This window comes from Orbicella faveolata, unplaced genomic scaffold (assembly GCF_042242905.1).
Source record: "Orbicella faveolata isolate gen_17 unplaced genomic scaffold, um_ofav_v1 contig_26, whole genome shotgun sequence".
NCBI classification, from domain to species: domain Eukaryota; kingdom Metazoa; phylum Cnidaria; class Anthozoa; order Scleractinia; family Merulinidae; genus Orbicella; species Orbicella faveolata.
The window spans coordinates 3,036,623-3,053,466 of NW_028301554.1; the positions used below are offsets into that span (position 1 = coordinate 3,036,623).

The 16,844-nt window shown below is 37.6% G+C and overlaps 1 protein-coding gene across 1 annotated transcript; it reads right to left on the reverse strand.

Annotated features, from left to right (window-relative positions):
• Positions 1-544: 544 nt before the first annotated feature.
• LOC110057794 (aryl hydrocarbon receptor nuclear translocator-like) lies at positions 545-16,239 on the reverse strand. The gene is made up of 17 exons (XM_089295138.1): positions 15,837-16,239; positions 15,630-15,705; positions 15,438-15,488; positions 15,014-15,049; positions 13,382-13,545; positions 12,508-12,578; positions 11,540-11,632; positions 10,705-10,822; positions 10,224-10,253; positions 9,127-9,281; positions 8,237-8,427; positions 7,573-7,679; positions 6,842-6,995; positions 5,387-5,613; positions 4,849-4,892; positions 4,451-4,619; positions 545-3,297 (listed from the first exon to the last, which is right to left on the reverse strand). Exons 1-17 carry the CDS (start codon positions 15,856-15,858, stop codon positions 2,699-2,701), a joined length of 2,307 nt encoding a protein of 768 aa, XP_089151264.1. The 5' UTR covers positions 15,859-16,239; the 3' UTR covers positions 545-2,698.
• Between the last annotated feature and the right edge of the window lie 605 nt (positions 16,240-16,844).

Genomic DNA, 16,844 nt, shown 5'->3' on the forward strand with positions numbered 1-16,844 from the left:
GATGAGTTTTCTTAAACATTTATAAATCAATTATGCAAGTATGTGTTGTAACAAAAATGGTCATCCTCACCCACAACATTAACTGAACTCAGCTGTAACGGATGTTACGGGTTATGGCCCTTCGCGACAGCCCTATCTATTCAATTTGCACTCTCAAAAGTGCACAAACCCAATAGATGACTGAAATTCTGGCCAATTAAAAGGTACAGTAGTTCAATCAAAACTTGACTTTGGATCAAGTATTTACAGTGGAAGTTTAAAACAAGGAATGAAATCAAAATTAATTGAATTCAATTACACTCGAACCCAGCTAATTTGAACTCGGCTTTTTTGAATCCCCCATTATTTTGTGCTCAAAACCTTCTCCCTTGGATTTGCCCTTCAATCACTTACAATCAGGTATTTCGAGCTCCTGTTATTTCAAACTAACTTTCATTTCCCCTGAGAGTTTGAAATAGCCGGGTTCAACTGTAATGAGCATTTGCTCAGTTTAGACTGTAAAGCCCATCAACCCGCATAAAATCAGTCATAGACGCGACAAACCTCAAAAGAGTTACTGTCTTTATTGTTACACTACATCAAGTCACTAAAGCTAAACCTACATCAATAAGACAAAGTGCTTCTTACATGTAAAATTTTTCGACCTGTGTACTAGTAATTCAATCTCCCATACTTTTTCCTCAAATATGCTACAAGAACTCTCATGTGGTTTGATGTGATCCTCCTCTTTGGATAATATAGTGCTCAGAAAATAATGGCTTAATATTTGCACTAGAGACAAGTCATTACTTAGAAAGATAATTCATCTGTGACACACAAGTTTATATCTGGCTTACAGACATGGTGGCTAATTAACCCAGATTTCATCACTTTATAAGACGTATAATTTGATGTTGCACAAAAAAAATTCTGGACAGGTTTGCCCTGATAACGTTTCTTAAAACCTACATTTTTGGCTAATAGTGATGAGTTATCCAGCTGAGATAAACATTTTCCAAATGGTTAGTTAGATTTGGGATTGTCTCAAAAACTCTGCAATAAACTCACGATGAACATACATCTCTAGTATAAATTGCACCTCTTGAAAATGATGTGTGATTTCCAGATAAATCACAACTACAGTGAAATTCAGATTTTTTGGAACTCCAAGGGAAACAAAGAGTGGTTTAAAAAATTGGCTACTTTAAGAAATTGGGGTTAAAATTACAGTGTTAACTAAGGGTAGGGAAGCAACTTTTGGTTCAAGTTATTGAGAGGTTCAAAAAATTGAGGGTTCAAGATATCGAGACTCGACTGCACTGCAAGGTGACTGTATTAAGGATATCCACAGAGAAGGATACATGACCTAAAACATATGATGATAAAAATGCTACTGCATATAGACAATACAAAAATGTTAAGTTACCTAAAGAAAAGACAAAGCTCCTTTTACCTGTTTTAGCCCATATAACAAGGGTATAATACATGTCACCACAAACTTTAAACTGCTTTGTAAGAATATTATTATCTTAGAAACAAAATCTCTTGCTACCAAAAGCAATAAAGGGAAAAAGTTCTCATTGGATAAAATATCAATCTGTGTAGGCCATTTCACAAAATAATAATGAAATGGGATTTAAAAAAAACTGATATTTGTAGGTTGCTAAATGGGATTGTAGCTATGTATGTACTTTGGGTTCATGTACAGAGCTGACCAGAATATTATTCGAATTGAAATAGCACAGCTGTTTTGTTTAGAGATTTCAGGGTGACAGTCACATAAAAATAAGATTTTAGCCATAGGTAATATATTCAGATTTTCTCAGTCTCTCTTTATCTAGCACACACCAGTACTGATGTGTTGAGAACTAATGTCAAAATGACAAAATTAATAAACTAGAGTTTTAACCATCAATAACAGACCAATCTCTAATATCAACATTTCTAAATGTATAAATGTGGCGATGAATGCTTGACTATGCAAAATATAACCTCTGTGGCCTAAGAATTACACACAATGCTTTGCTACAATTACACGATGACAGGTCATTCTCAAGTTGCCATTTCTACATGCTAACTACTTTCTGACTGCCTCAAAATGAGGGCAGCTGCAAAGGCCTTTCACATGAAAATGAGTTTTGCTTGTTCACACATTCATGCCAATGAATCTCATTTTCACATACGTTGTATGCAAGACCTTGATTTCAAGGAGGAGCAATTACTTTTTTTTTAAAGAAAAGAGAAAGCAGTCACAAATATGCATCATAAACTTGTCCCCCTTGCCTGAAGTTTATTATATTATGTACTAACATTGGTATACAAGATTTGTCTATGAGTGAACATGCACACGCATTTTGTGTTACTTGTTAAATACTTTAAACTGACAAGGTCTAGATCTTTGCATTTAAGTAATGTGTTTCACATTAGCCAATGGTGTTAGGTCGTGCTTTCAAAAGTATAATATAGCAAACACTGTTCTCTTAATTACTCATTTGAGAGAATCTTTGTGTAACAGACACCAATGGAAGATGGTTTCACTGCACTTTGCAGTGTTACATCCAGCTACAGAACACCAGGACCGCTGTTCATTTCCATGACCAGTTTGAATGATCCGGCAGGTTGATGTAAAAACTAGAAAGAAACTAACTCCGGGCTGGTGGAGTTCACTGTGCATGCTGAACTAAGCGATGCTTCAATATGTAAAACAAGTGTCTTCAGGCTACTGGTAGTAAGGATAGCCTGAAGTCGTTCCTCGACCAGCTGATGGTCCTGCTGGCGGTCGCATTCCTGTGTACATCCCAGGAGGTGCAGCTGAATCGATTTGCGACATGTGAGACATTGGTACAGATGGAGGTGATGGCTTCATCTCTCCTTCTCTCATTGGCCTGGGCATGACACCCTGGTGTGGCCATGCCCCAGACATCATTTCTCTTCCACCCATGTTGTCACTCATGACTTGTGGGTACCCACCCTTTTGACTTGTGTCCACTGTGTTCTTGACGTTGGTTTGCCCATTCCTGGTCGTCGTAGCACTGTATCCCATCATCCCACCAGGGCTCATATCACCCATGCTTCTCGGCATCTGTGCTCTCATCATCTCCATCTGAGACATGGGACCCATTGCTCTTTGCTGTCCGACCATGTTGCTAGGTCGCATCATAGAGGCCATGTTGCCATTCACTTGTGACATAAGACCATAGCCTCCCTGTGAAGTCTGACCTTGAGCAGCAGCAGCAGCCATTGCATTTCGCCGCTGCACCAAAGCAGCAAGGAGACTGCCGGCATGGCCTGCAGAGAACTCTGAGCTATCCAGGTCCACTGCACAAAGGAAAAACAAGTACACATTCATTCAACCTTGGAACATTCCTAAAGTAATATATTTTGCTAAATTTAGACCTCCTTCCAGGGCCCATTGTTTTGTTCAAAGGATGGATAACACTACCCACCAGATAAGTCACTATCCTGTGGGTAAGAGTTGAAACAACAAACTACACTAATGAGTGGATAGGGATTTATTCAGTGGATAGCTTTATCCAACCTTTGAGCAACCAGGGCTAGATGGCCAAAATTTCTAAAAAGATAAACTTAACCCTTTTCTCTTGAGACACTTCTCACAATTCAAACACTTTTTAAAGACAAAGTTAAACAGAGCAGTACCCTAAGAGAGCTTATAAGTCAGTCACACAAGCTACTCCTGACAGGAGTGAAATCTTTGGCCTTCTTTACACTGGCCCGATGCTTTATCAATGAGATAAAGGAGATTTTTCAGAGATAGCATTCTACACTGCTTGATGCACAACTCCCTAATAACATACACCTCAAAGCAGGGAATCGACCGTTTTCGATATATTAAAATTCAGGCTTAGAGGGCACAAACAAAGGAAATTGAATGATCATGTTTATTCATTTCTCTTGTGAAGGTGAATTAATCAACATGACACAAGCATGGGACAAAGAAAAATTCCGAGTCCCCGACAGGAATCAAACCCATGACCTCCCGAACACCGGGCGGGTGACTTATCACTATTCATTAATTAACTTATCACTATTCATTTCATTTCTATTCATTTCTCTTGTTTGTGTCCTCTGCGCCTCACTTTCAAGCTGAATTTTAATACATCAAAAGTGGCCTAGTAGAGATGTCTTTTGTCACTGTGTATTGAATAGCAGAATTGCTTGAAGCCCAGTGGCATTTAAATAACAATTGCCCTAATTAACATAAGAAACAGGAAACACGAAGGATTCTGGTATTTGTAGTCAAATGACGACATCATCCCAATCAGCTATTAAAAAATAATCTACTATAGAGAAGTACTTTCTGTGGTCCCTACAGTATCCATTTCAACAGGGTTCACCCACAGACAGAGACTTGTATGAACCATTGAACCAAAAAGTAGTTTTTCTAAAAGTATTTTACAACAAAATCAAACCTCAAACACTACAAAAAAACACATGCCATTTTGTCTATTACCATTATTCTGGTCCATAGCATGTTGTATCATTCCTGGTGCAAGTCTCTGTGAAGAGGGACTGCTGACTGAAGGAACAGGGCTCACCAGGGAGCTGTCAGATTTCTGAGGAACTTGAGCAGCAGAGCTGTTAGGTGAAGTATTTCCTCTCTTGTCACTTAGCTCACTGGCCTGAAACAACAGGGCTTGGATAAATGGCACTGAACTACACACTGGTAGGGGAGGGGTGGTGTAATGGTCTAATGCATGTAGAAACCAATAATGAAATTGAACAGTAAAGCCATCTTGCAACTACCAAGATAAAATTATACGACTAAACTGACAGCAGAAACCCAATGTTACAAGAATCATCTATTTCAAGTGCGTGGTAAGAACATCACTAAAATGTAGGATAACAAACCTTGGAGAGGGCTTCCAAACCTCCTTCAGCCATGCGTGGTGATACTGAAAAGAAAGAAATGTTAGCTATGAAACATTCTTTCTTTAAAGAGCATCAGATAGTTTTAATTCAAATTTAACCAAAAGAAACTGTACAATTTCAAACCAATTTGGATGACAGTGTTTTTCATAGAAAAATGTACAATAACAATTGTTACAACTCCAGAGTTACATTTATTTTACTATTTGAATTTTTACAAATTTCAATGGCATCTTAACTCCATATTCCTCACTCCAAGGCCTTCTTTTTTCATTTTTAGCTCAAGGACTTTCAACGTGTGTTTGAATCCCGTCAAGAAGCCAAGAAGTAAATTATTCTGATTTTCAAATGTATCAGACACAAAAAAACTGCCAAGGATGCTTAAAGTTGCAACAGCAGAATGATACCATACAAGAATGTCTGATTGCTTAGCAATCAAAGTGTCAGTCACTTCATGCAGACAATGTTTTAACTGCAAAAGAGATGCTATTGACTGCTGACAACGAATCAGACATGGTACCTTTTGGAACTGCACCTCCAGGTGAGTAATGCAACATGGTGTCATCCCGTCCTGGGGTAAGCTGTTGAGCACGTCTCTGGTAGAGCGAGGCTGCAGAGTCAGGACTTGTCAGGTCGGTACGTGGTGAGATGTCAGAATAATCTGTACTGCCAGTCAGAGGTCCACTGCGAGTGGAGTTAACAGTGGGACTGGACAGATTTAGAGTGACAGGCTGAATGTTGCTGGTACTAAATTGTTTAGATGCATAGAAAATATCTAGTCAGTAATTAACATGGTTATTATCCAGGACTTATATAACTTCATAGAGAGTCTTGGGTGGACTTACATGAGGAAAACTTATATCTTGACTGGCTTAAATGTGGTGCAGAAAAACAGTTATGAAATAAGCTGACAAGAAATGACTTTAACACTCTGATGAGAAAAGGGAAGCAAGCAGCAAGAAAGGAAAAAAGCAAAACAAAACCACTGTCTTGGGTGGACTTATATGAGGAAAACTTATATCTTGACTGGCTTAAATGTGGTACAGAAAAACAGTTACGAAATAAGCTGACAAGAAATGACTTTAACACTCTGATGAGATTAGGGAAGCAAGCAAGCAAGAAAGGAAAAAAACAAAACAAAACCACTGTCCTTAAATCTTAAAATCTACACTCCAGCTGCAACCTTACTGGTCTATCTTTACTTCTCAAACTCATTAATAATTCATTGAGTTTAAACAAAGGAAATCATAACCATGTTTGGATATCTGATCTTAATAATTAGCAGATATATTCACAATTCTATTTCTCCATTTTCTCCTTATTTTAAGTTTTGATTGAGAAGATATATCAAACACTCAAGACAGTGTTTGACCACATTTCCAAACACCTCAAAGTTTGTCAAAAATACTCCGCTGTGCGTCGTATTTTCAACTCTCTTCTCTGTGTTTAGAGATGTAGTCAAACACGGTCTTTCATGGTTGATTTATTACTTAAAGTACAATGTTCTTTAAGCACATTAGTTCATTAGGGCTCATAACTGGACAAATTTTGTAACAGGAGGAGGGGGACTTATCACTGGGATGTTCAGGTATTTAGCCACTAATATGCAGAATTATATTAGATAGGACCCTTTATTATATAATTAGATAGGACCCTGCGCACCCTCTGACTGGTCAAAAACCCATGTTTTATCAGAGTATAAAACAAAGAAAGAGCATGTTTTAATGTTTTTCATCACATTACCTCTATATCATAAAATGAAGATGCCTAAGTTGTGTATTATGCTGTGGTAAAACACTCCAGACATTTGAGAACATTCAAGAATGTAGAAAACACTTGCCTGTGGCTTGTGTTTTCTACATTCCCTTGTGTTCTCAAATGCCTGTCGTGTTTTATCACAGTGTAATACACGGCTTAGGCTTCTTTATTTGTTACTAAAGATTGTCATATACATGTAAGCACTTTATTTACTCACTGTTGGCCAAGGCAGTTGGAGCAAACAATGTACTCTGCTTCATCTGTATAAGGATTCTGAAAACTGTTGCAACTTGTTCTTAGCCACACCCAGTTTCCATCCTTAGCACGGAATCTATACCGCACAGACAGGGTTTGGCCCTTCAGTTTCATCACTGGAAAATAGAAGAAAACAGAAAACAAAAGAAAAACAGGTTTCTTTACTTTTCTACCAAACAAGTTTAACTACACATTGTGGTTAACCAAGCCTAAATTACTCCCAGAACCAAACCCTCCATCAAATACTGTTTATGTTTTTACCAATACTTATTGGAGATTAAAAGTGAAGTTGTAAAATTGTGAAGTCCAGAAAAGCTGGGATACACATATGTTAAAATTCAAATGAAGGCTATCAAGCAGTACTTTGGTGTGGTACTATTGATCATGGTGCACACTTTGAAGTCTTTGAAAGAAATCCTATTATACCATCATTCAAATGGAAGCTATTGTGTAGTACTTTCGTGTGATTGAATTAGTCTTTCATTATTTTGCACAATATTGTTTGCAAATTCTTTTACCAAGAATATAGGCACACTGGAGAATGGGACCAAAAATACAGCAAACAACATTCAAACACAGGGACCAGAAATACAATGGGTAGAAGTTCCTTGTTCATCTATATGTTCAGTCATGTGTGCGTATGTGTTTGTTTGTCCATTCATTCACTTGTTTGTCACACAGAACAGTCCTTACCTTGTTGGTAACTTTCCATCATATGTTCCAGATCATCAGGATGGAAGAAGTCATAACACAGTTCATTAAGAAGCTCTTGAGGTTTGTAACCCAAGACATCCACCACTCTAAAACACAACAAGCAAATTAGAAGTTGGCAACCAGAGGCTAGGGTTTCATGAACTAGAAAGACTTACAGGGGCTGAACAAAAAGGAAAAAACAAGTTGAATTTTTTTAAATTAATTGCACAACAGAAAATACCATGTCAGCTGGTAGGTAGCAAGAACAAGAATGCAAAGGTGTTGCAAAACAATGGGAACTTCACAGAAAATCAAAACAAATAGCTAGAATGATTTTGATCACCACATGGAACTGCTCAAACATAATTAATTGAAGTTGTACCTCCCCGTTTTGCTTGGTACCCGAGCATGTTCAAGTACTTAATCAGTTCAACGAGATAGAACAGTTTTCAAATGAGTGTCTTAAAACCAAAACCAAAACCAAACCAATTACATACCAATAACACTACTAAGCCAATCTCAAACCAAAACCAAAACCAAAGTAATTGACTGATTACTTTCAACACTCATTTGAAAACTGCTCTATACATATATTTTGTGACCGACCAATTGCAATTACTAGCAATCTGGTTTCAACAAAGCCACAAGACAGTATTTCCCTCACCTCTGATCAACAAAAGTGAACTTGCCATCCAAACTGTGTCTGGAGACAAACTCCATCACTGGGGGATTCTCCATCAAGTCACTGCTCTGCGGCACACTCGTTGGTTGAAGTTTTCCAATAGTTACTAAACAGCTGTTTTCATTGTTTTCTGGTTCCCCTGGTACAGCAACTGCTGTGCTATTTCCAAATGACTGTTTGGGAAAAGAAGACAAAGTATAAACTACAAAAGTCATCTTTCAAGATAAAAAAAAAAAAAATCTAATGTTATAATTTGAAAACAAAATCCAGTCAGTTGTGAAACATATTTTTTGTTTGTTATCCCGTACATGCACAAAGAAGTTTTAAGTCATGGTTGCCACAAACATCACTTTTCAAAATTCCCTGACATTTTCCTGATTAAAATATAGTTTCCCTGACCAAACAGATACAAAATATAAGATACGGTAGCTGCCTGTAGCCTCCCCACTGCCGTCCTTTCTACTCATTCATTTACTTAAGACTGACAGACTCACAGTGAAGCCAAATGTTTCTTCCACCCTTCATTGGTATAAAATCAGCTGTGTTAACTTACTTGAATTTTCCCTAAATTTTCTTCAAAAGGCCAATTTTCCCTCACCATGAAGAAGTTTTTTTTCCTGTCCAATTCCTTACCTTTGCCAACCATGTAACCTTTCAACTCTGTGCAAGAAATCCTAATGTGTGATCTTTAGAATGAATGTTATTGAGCTGTATGTACGTATATTCATTGCTGTTGATTTGCAATTTTATGGAAGATAAAATTTATCTTTCCTCTCTAAAGGTACATGCAAACACTGGGCTTACTAATGCTACTGCTAGACCAAGGGAAGCCAGGCACTTATTATATGTGTTATTATTTTCAGTGACCCTACCTTGATATAGCCAGTACAATGCACAATGGCATACTCATCGTCAAGAAGCTTTAAGCGGTTATCCTTTCCTCTTGTCAAACTCTCTGTTTCTTCTTTTCCGCATCTCATGCGGCAGATGAAGTTTCTCCTTGAGTTTGAATACATCCGTGACAGAGCTAAATAATAAACAGGACACATAGCTATATTATTAACAGGGTTTGTACCCTTTTTCAGAAACAAATTTCCAGGATGTTTCCAGGACTTTTCCAGGACTCAGATTGATTTTTCCAGGACTCTAAAATTCACATTAACCCTTTCACTCCCAAGATCTTAATGTTAATTCTCCTTACTGTCTGCAATACATTTCATATTTTTTCACTTGAGTTCAACAGATTTCCAGAACTTTCCAGGACCAGTAGCCCTTTTCCAGGACTTTCCAGTCCTGGAAAATGCCACGATAAAATTCCAGGACTTTCCAGGTTTTCCAGGACCCGTACAAACCCTTTTTTAAAGACCATTCATATTCAAGTCTATGGTCAAACAATACCAGCAATAAGGAGAGCAAGGCTGGCGCTTAAGGAGAATGCTCCCTATACCCCCCCCCCCCCCCCCCACAAACAAACAATGTAATATGGATCGGAATCCTGGATACAACATCATAAGTTGGTTGCATTTGTTGTTAGTTCTCATCCATGTTCCAAGGGTTTTCTCTTCTTTTCTGTTCTCTTCTGGATTCTCTAGTTTGCCTCTCTCCACAAAAACCAACATTCCAAGTTCTAATCTGATCTTGATGCACTAAAACTTTTCTAACAAGTTCATGAGAGTTCTTCTCGGTTTCGTGGGTACACAAATATTGCAATTATATTTTTTTACAGCAATCTGATTCACACCACACCATTTGAGTAGGAGAAGTATTCAGAGAGGGCTCAGCATGTTATCAAAATACATACACATTCTTGTTACAGTAGACTGGTCAGTAATTACAAAAGAAATCAATTGTCAAACTCTTGCATGTTTTGTCGTTGAATGTAATTAACACCAGGGAAGTTGACATCGATACACTGTACCAAATATCACCCTCATGAGACTCAAAACTTTCAACAAAGAACTGTTCTTACCTCCATGACTGTCCTTTTTAACACTTCCAGCTATAAAGAGGAACACAACAAAAATAAATAACACTTCTTTCATCTTGAAATAAGAAATTAAAACTTAAATCAAATGGCTTTTCAATTAACATGGCTTAATATAAATAGAAGGCATTACTGGCCAATAATTAAATATTACCAGCACTCCAAGTTCAAAGTTTTCAGATATCACCATTTTTTGTTGAACAGTCTTACCTACTGTTCAGGAAAGTAAAAACAGGTAAGGAAGACAAACGGGCAAAAATTGTGGTTGAATTTGTTTGGCTTAGTGATTATACCAAAAAAAAAAAAACCTTGTTGTTGAGCAGACCGCCTTTTGTACTGCACTAGTCACCAAACTGGCAACCCGTTCACAAAATTTAGTCGCCAAATGTTTTTTCACTAGGCATGAGTGCTGATTACATGCTAAACAACAGACTAGTAAATAATTTGTCAAAACAGTGGCTCTTACTTTTCAAATCAAGAACTCTTCCAGCATCGGGTGACTCAGTGGCGGAAAGCTGATCTCTTATTTTCTCTGCATCATCAGGATGCACTAAGTCAAATATCTCTTGATTCATCCAAGCACTCTGTAAAAAGAAACAAAATTTCCTTACATAGAAGTAAAACCTATTTTTCCAAATAATGATAAATTGGTCAAGTTCAATTTAAACATCATCAATCCCACCAACATTCTCTTAAGTTCTGAATTTACAATGCTATTTTAAAGGAGGATTGTAGAAGGCACCGCATCGTCACGGTTAGTTCACTCAACATTGGGTGGTCTGAGTTCAAGCCCTGGCTGGAGACATTGTGTTGTGTTCTTAGACAAGACACTTAACTCTCACAGTGCCTCTCTTCACCCTGAGGTATGAATGGATACCGGCAAATTTAATCCTGAAGGGCAACTTAGCAATGGACTAACACCCAGTCCAGGGGGGAGTAGAAATACCCCTAGTTGCTTCACACTACATAGAAACTGAAGATAAGAGCTGGCCTGATGGGCCACTTGACTCATATACAGACTTTACTTTAAATGGAGGATTGTAGCCTTACATTTGAGTGGCCAACTACATCAGGGGGCCCAGTGGATGACAAGTTAATGCACTTGACATATCACTCTTATAGAGGATAGTACAAATACATGCCTAGCAACCTTATGCCCAGAATTCATAATGAACTCCAGCACTTATGGGACACTAGTTTTGTAAATTGAGTATAATTTCAGGATTCCATTTCACCTAAAGCTGACTATACCTCGTCTGTAACTATAGTATTTATATATATTAACTGAATCTTAAGATCACCTGAGGCTGGTTAAGGACTGGAGTAATTGAGTCTGAAACATAGACCACAGTTCCAGTGTTGCAATTTACGACAAACAAGAAACCATCAGCTGCCTGTGAAGAAGAAGAAAACAAAAAGATTGTTTAACAAATACCTTGGTGTCAAAGCAATTGGAAAGGACAGTAATTTCTTTCTCTAAATGGATATCTTGCAGAAGTAACTGCTGCTGTTAAGTAGACAATCAGTAAAATAGGAGTCCAACTCCCTAAAGAACACAATTAAATTAAGCTGGCACCTCTAAAGTAAACAATCTTGTCTCCAAAGAGAAAGCCTCTCCTTAATCAACATGTTGGCCCATCTCTTCAAAGTCATTCTGCACTCGGCAAATTTTCTTGTATCTTGTCTCCCAATTTTGTCACAACACAAGTTATGCAAAAAAATTGCCCACTGTAACAGACATCTTTTGAAATGACTTTTCATGCAAGCATCACACAGAGTAACATCAAGATGATAGATGGGAATGCAGCCATAACACTACTGGACATCATGTTTTACTTTAACAATGATCACTGCAACAAAAATGTTGTGTGATGTGTCCATTTCAGGGAGTGTCATACTGGGCAATGTCTTCCACAACTTGCCATGCAACAGGGCAAAAAACTGCATGGTAAGTTGCAAGAAAAGATAGCCTGGTTATCAGAGCCTTTTAAGTGGTCTCTTCTGGAAAGTGGCCATGGATACTACTGTAGAGCAGATATCACAAATAAGAACCCCTCACTAACAAGAACCTCCCAGACACTGCCCTCTCTTAAGAAGGAACATGTCTGCAGTAACATCACCCTTGACTTATCTCACTGTAAAACTTGCACCTTTCTGAGAAACAGTCAAATTTCTCTTTATAACTGCTGGCAATTTGTGTAGAATTAATTTTCAGTCTGATTGGAATTGTTTCTTCCCACTCCTTAAATACATTTATGGACAGTTTTACCTCCAATATAAGGTGCTTAAGTTCTTGATCAGACAAAAATGAAGGCTTGTAGGCAACATCAGCACCCTGACCTAGAAAATAACAGTTATAGAATGAATTTAAAAAGTTAAGAACAGAAATTAACAAACAATGGTTTCCTGATGGTTACAGGAATGTAGCATATTACAAAGAGGACATTTGGGTTGGCCATTATGCCAAGAAACACTTTTCTAGAGCTACACAAGTAGTTGAAGGTGTAATGGCCTTGAAGCCAGTGCACTTGCCTCTGGATTGAGTGATCCAGGTTCAAGTCCTGGCCAAGGACGTTGTGTGGTGTTTTGGAGAAGCCACTTTACTTAAGATCACACCTTTTAAAAATTCCCTTAGAATATCTCTGAATAATTAGTGGCATCCAAAATTTGCTATAAAGCCAGCGTGAAACAGCAATTCAAAATCCAAGAGGTTAAAAAGTGATTTTTTCTTACAAGTGGGCATCCAAAGACAATCTAGACACCCATCTGCCGGAGTTTCATTAAGGGCCAGGCACTGGGTAAATTGACCCGCTGTGAGGATGATTTTGTCCGTGGACTTGATTTGATCATCTAGAGAAATGTTTTTTTTTACAAAGAAGTTCAGTTCAAAAAGTTATGCCTGCCTGAGAAAACCAGTTGTCCTTCTGTTGAAAACATTAATAAAACCCCTGCCAACTGGGCATATTCCTGGACTGTATCCTTAATAAATCAAGTTATAAAATAGTCTCTCAATTATTATGGCCAGTCCTATCAGCTTTTTAAAGGACTGTTGTTGCAATGGTATGGACCTCTTGGATACCCGTTGTTGATCAACATTATCACTAGGTACAAATGTGAAATGCGAAAGCCTGTGTACTACATACCAGATCCTCGTAGGGACTTCATATAGTTCACAGCCATTCTAAGAACGGTAAGTTTATCAGGTTTACGGGCCAAGCCGTTACAAGATGGTACCATATCAGATAACTCATTTATGTATGCATTCATCTTATTTCTTCTTCTTCTCTCAATCTCACTGTGATTCTCCCTGCAAGGGTAAATAAAAATAAAGGTTAATACCAGTTAGTCCGATGTCTGGAAAATTACAAATATTATGGATAACAGTTATTATATCTTCCTTTGACAAAAACAACCATGCACTGTAGTGGGTGTGGCACTCATTAGTTGCGATCAGATGAAAATTGTCGTCGTATCTTGTTTCTCTTTTTAAACATATTCTTTAACAGCATCTCACAAACTTGCAGTTGATTACAATACAACTCCCATTCTAAATAAGGTACAAGAACACAGTTTTTCTCAAACATTCATACCAAAGTGTCAGATGAAAATTAGACACAATATTTAGTCCACACTGACAATATACAAATGGTGAATGAAACAACTACAATTCCCCATAATATTTGCATCATAGGAAGTTGATCTAAAGATCTGGTGGTTCTCTTCTCATGTTCCTGATCATAACAGTATAACTGGAAAACACAGTTCAAAGACAGGATTAATTCTTGCAAAGGAAAATATGTAATTAGAAGTCTCTCATCAGACATTAAAGTGTGTTGATTCACTGTGCATTACAACTCAACTTTTCCGGCGTGTGCGAAACTTGTACAATAAAATATACAGCAACGTTCTGAAATGTCCAATACAATGTCTCCGAAGGGTATTTTTTTGGTATATGGATATCAAAATTTCTTGTTTCAAAATTATCTCACTTTCTTGTATATACATCAAAAATTTTTTAAATATATATTTCAAACATTTTTGTACTTGTATATCAATTTTTTTGGATCGCCTATATTACATTGTACAGTTCAACGAAACGTCATGAACTATCTCTGAAATTACATGCTGGTAATGAGAGAAAAGACTTCATAAGGTGCCAGGTAGCTTGTTGATCTAAAATATGTACTACAAGTAATGAGAAAGTACAATGTAACATGTAACTTGAATTGTACAATCAAGTATGAATATACATTTGTACAAAGTTTTTTTATGTGGACCAACAAGACACATTAAAAATTCACCAAACAAAGCTGGCCACCATGTTTACCGTACGTCTAGCCTCGTCTATCAGCAAAGATTTGCCATTTGCAAGAGTAAACAAAACATATATGATTAATTGTTTTGATGATCTTAGTCAAGGACAAAACATTTTCCTTCTAACACCAGCCTTGCATGACAATCTAACAACGTGTACAATGTATATTTTTCAGGTTTGGTTTGACCTTTAGTTAGAATATTTTATGTTCGCATGTAAAATGTTCCGTTAAAAAACAAAGCATCTGGTGGAACAAAAAACTGCAGATACTTCTCCCGGGCCCTTGGAATTAAAGCGACCATGGGTGATCGACGATTGCCATGAACCACAAAAAGTACATTTTCCGTTTTTTGTTTTTAAAAATTCGTTTTTCGAATCAAACGATCTTGGATAAAAGTAAACAAAACTAGAAAACTTGACATGTAGCGATCGATAAATTTAAACGTAATAGAATATCTACCTTGCAAACTTTTCCTTGTTATTTTCGTCTGATGTTCTGTAAATATTAAAAGAGACGTCGTATTAAAGTTAAATAGCATTGTATAGTACACTTATAGTTGTATAGAAAAGGAGAGTTTGGCCATGAACTCTCGTTATAAACAGGAGATTTGCTATTAAAAACAAACGACCTTTACTGTGTTAAAATCACGACCTTTGCAAAGCGCCTTCGGTCAAAAACGCACCGCTAAAAGAGTGCAAATCTTCAACAAAAAGCAAACAACCACAGGAAATACATAAACTTGCCTAATTCAATCTCAAAACAACTGTTCGACAAACGGAGTCTTTGTTTTAGCCGTCCCTCCTACCGAACTAACAACCTAAGTTATTACTGCAAAGTAAAGTTCAAAAGTTTCCTGTCGAGAAAATGGACAATTATGCTTTACCTGGGCATTTTGCTATCTCCTTTTTCGATGTCATCGTCATCTGAATCTTCCCTGTACAGTACGAAAGGTATAAATTTTTAAAAAGACTTTGATACAAGTGCTTTCAACGCATTTCTATCAAAGAAAGCTCGGCTAGACAGCTAGTTTGTCCCAGACCTCAGCTTGTCTGGGACAGTTCTAAAGCAGACTTACTCTTTGATCATGAATGATTGGTTAGCTTTTCTCTTTCGAAGTCTACCATGCGAAGACTTGTCCGGTATTCCATCATCTGATAAACAACAAATACACAATTAATTGCCGTCTGCATGAAAAAACCGCCATAACTTCCAGGCTTCCCCATAACACAATGTTTAAAGCGCACTTTGTTTCATTTGCAATTATATCGTTCAGTTCCCTCACCATCATCGTTGAAATCGTCCATTTTGGACGCATCGAAGTCTTCTAGTGGATCCAGTTTGATGGCTGTTAATCGACGCTACACATTAGCAATACTCTGGTGTTCCAAGCGAATGATTCAGCAGACAAGCATGAAAAGGTTGGAGTCCTCAAACTGTAATCATGGCGGCATCCCAGCAAATTTTCTGCAAGGTTCCTTTGGATAACGGCAGCCGAAAAATCGCCTTCAGATACGATAAGAACCTCCAGAAATACCTCTGAAATATCACTTGGAGTAAATAGATACTTAAAGACGGCAGTCTCTCATTAAGGAAAGACAATTCTAGCTTACAACTCTCGTTGCAACGCAGTAACGGAGCACACAGTCGCTACAGCGCTTGCTGGACTCGATCACAGCTTTCTCGAGCTATGGACCAATCACAAAAGCGTTTATAAATGTTTTATTCATTTTGACACAATATTGTCTCCAGGAGCCAATTAAAACGCGTCTAAGAAATGGCACCGGAGGGAATACACATAACGCCGTCTACACTAATAGCACTGTGTTTTACATGTCTTTTGATATCATTAATTATAATTTCCACGCCGCCTTTTCTAACAACAATGTAAATATTCCTGTTTTAGAAATAGAACCCGTTAGAATGATAATCATAGCAACGACCCTTTAAAAATCCTGTATTTTGTTACAGAACTATACGTAAAAAGCTGTAATTAACTTCCGGTGTGATTTGGCGGGTGAAAAACAGACACAAATCCGCGAAATATTTTAAAATGGTCTAGTCTGTAGGCGAACAATGAGCCAGAATGGCAGCAACAACCTTATTACGTGGCAATAACACAGATATATTTTATTTCACCCCAAAGTCGCCTTGCAATCGTCAAAAATGTCCATAAATGACTTGTTCGAGAGTGGTCTACCGAAGCAGTTACGGTCACGTCGACTAGCTTGAGACGTGACTCTTAACACGATAATCCTTGGATGACCTTGGATGAGGTAATTCATGCAGAGGA

Bases quoted from the DNA above. Each gene is read 5' to 3' on its own strand.
- LOC110057794 (XM_089295138.1), bottom strand. From the start codon at position 15,858: ATGGACGATTTCAACGATGATG. The intron at 11,633-12,507 runs GTAAAACTGTCC...TCTTCTTCACAG, and splicing joins TTAAGCACCTTATATTGGAG to GCAGCTGATGGTTTCTTGTT. The intron at 10,823-11,539 runs GTGATCTTAAGA...TTCTTTTTACAG, and splicing joins CAGTCCTTAACCAGCCTCAG to AGTGCTTGGATGAATCAAGA.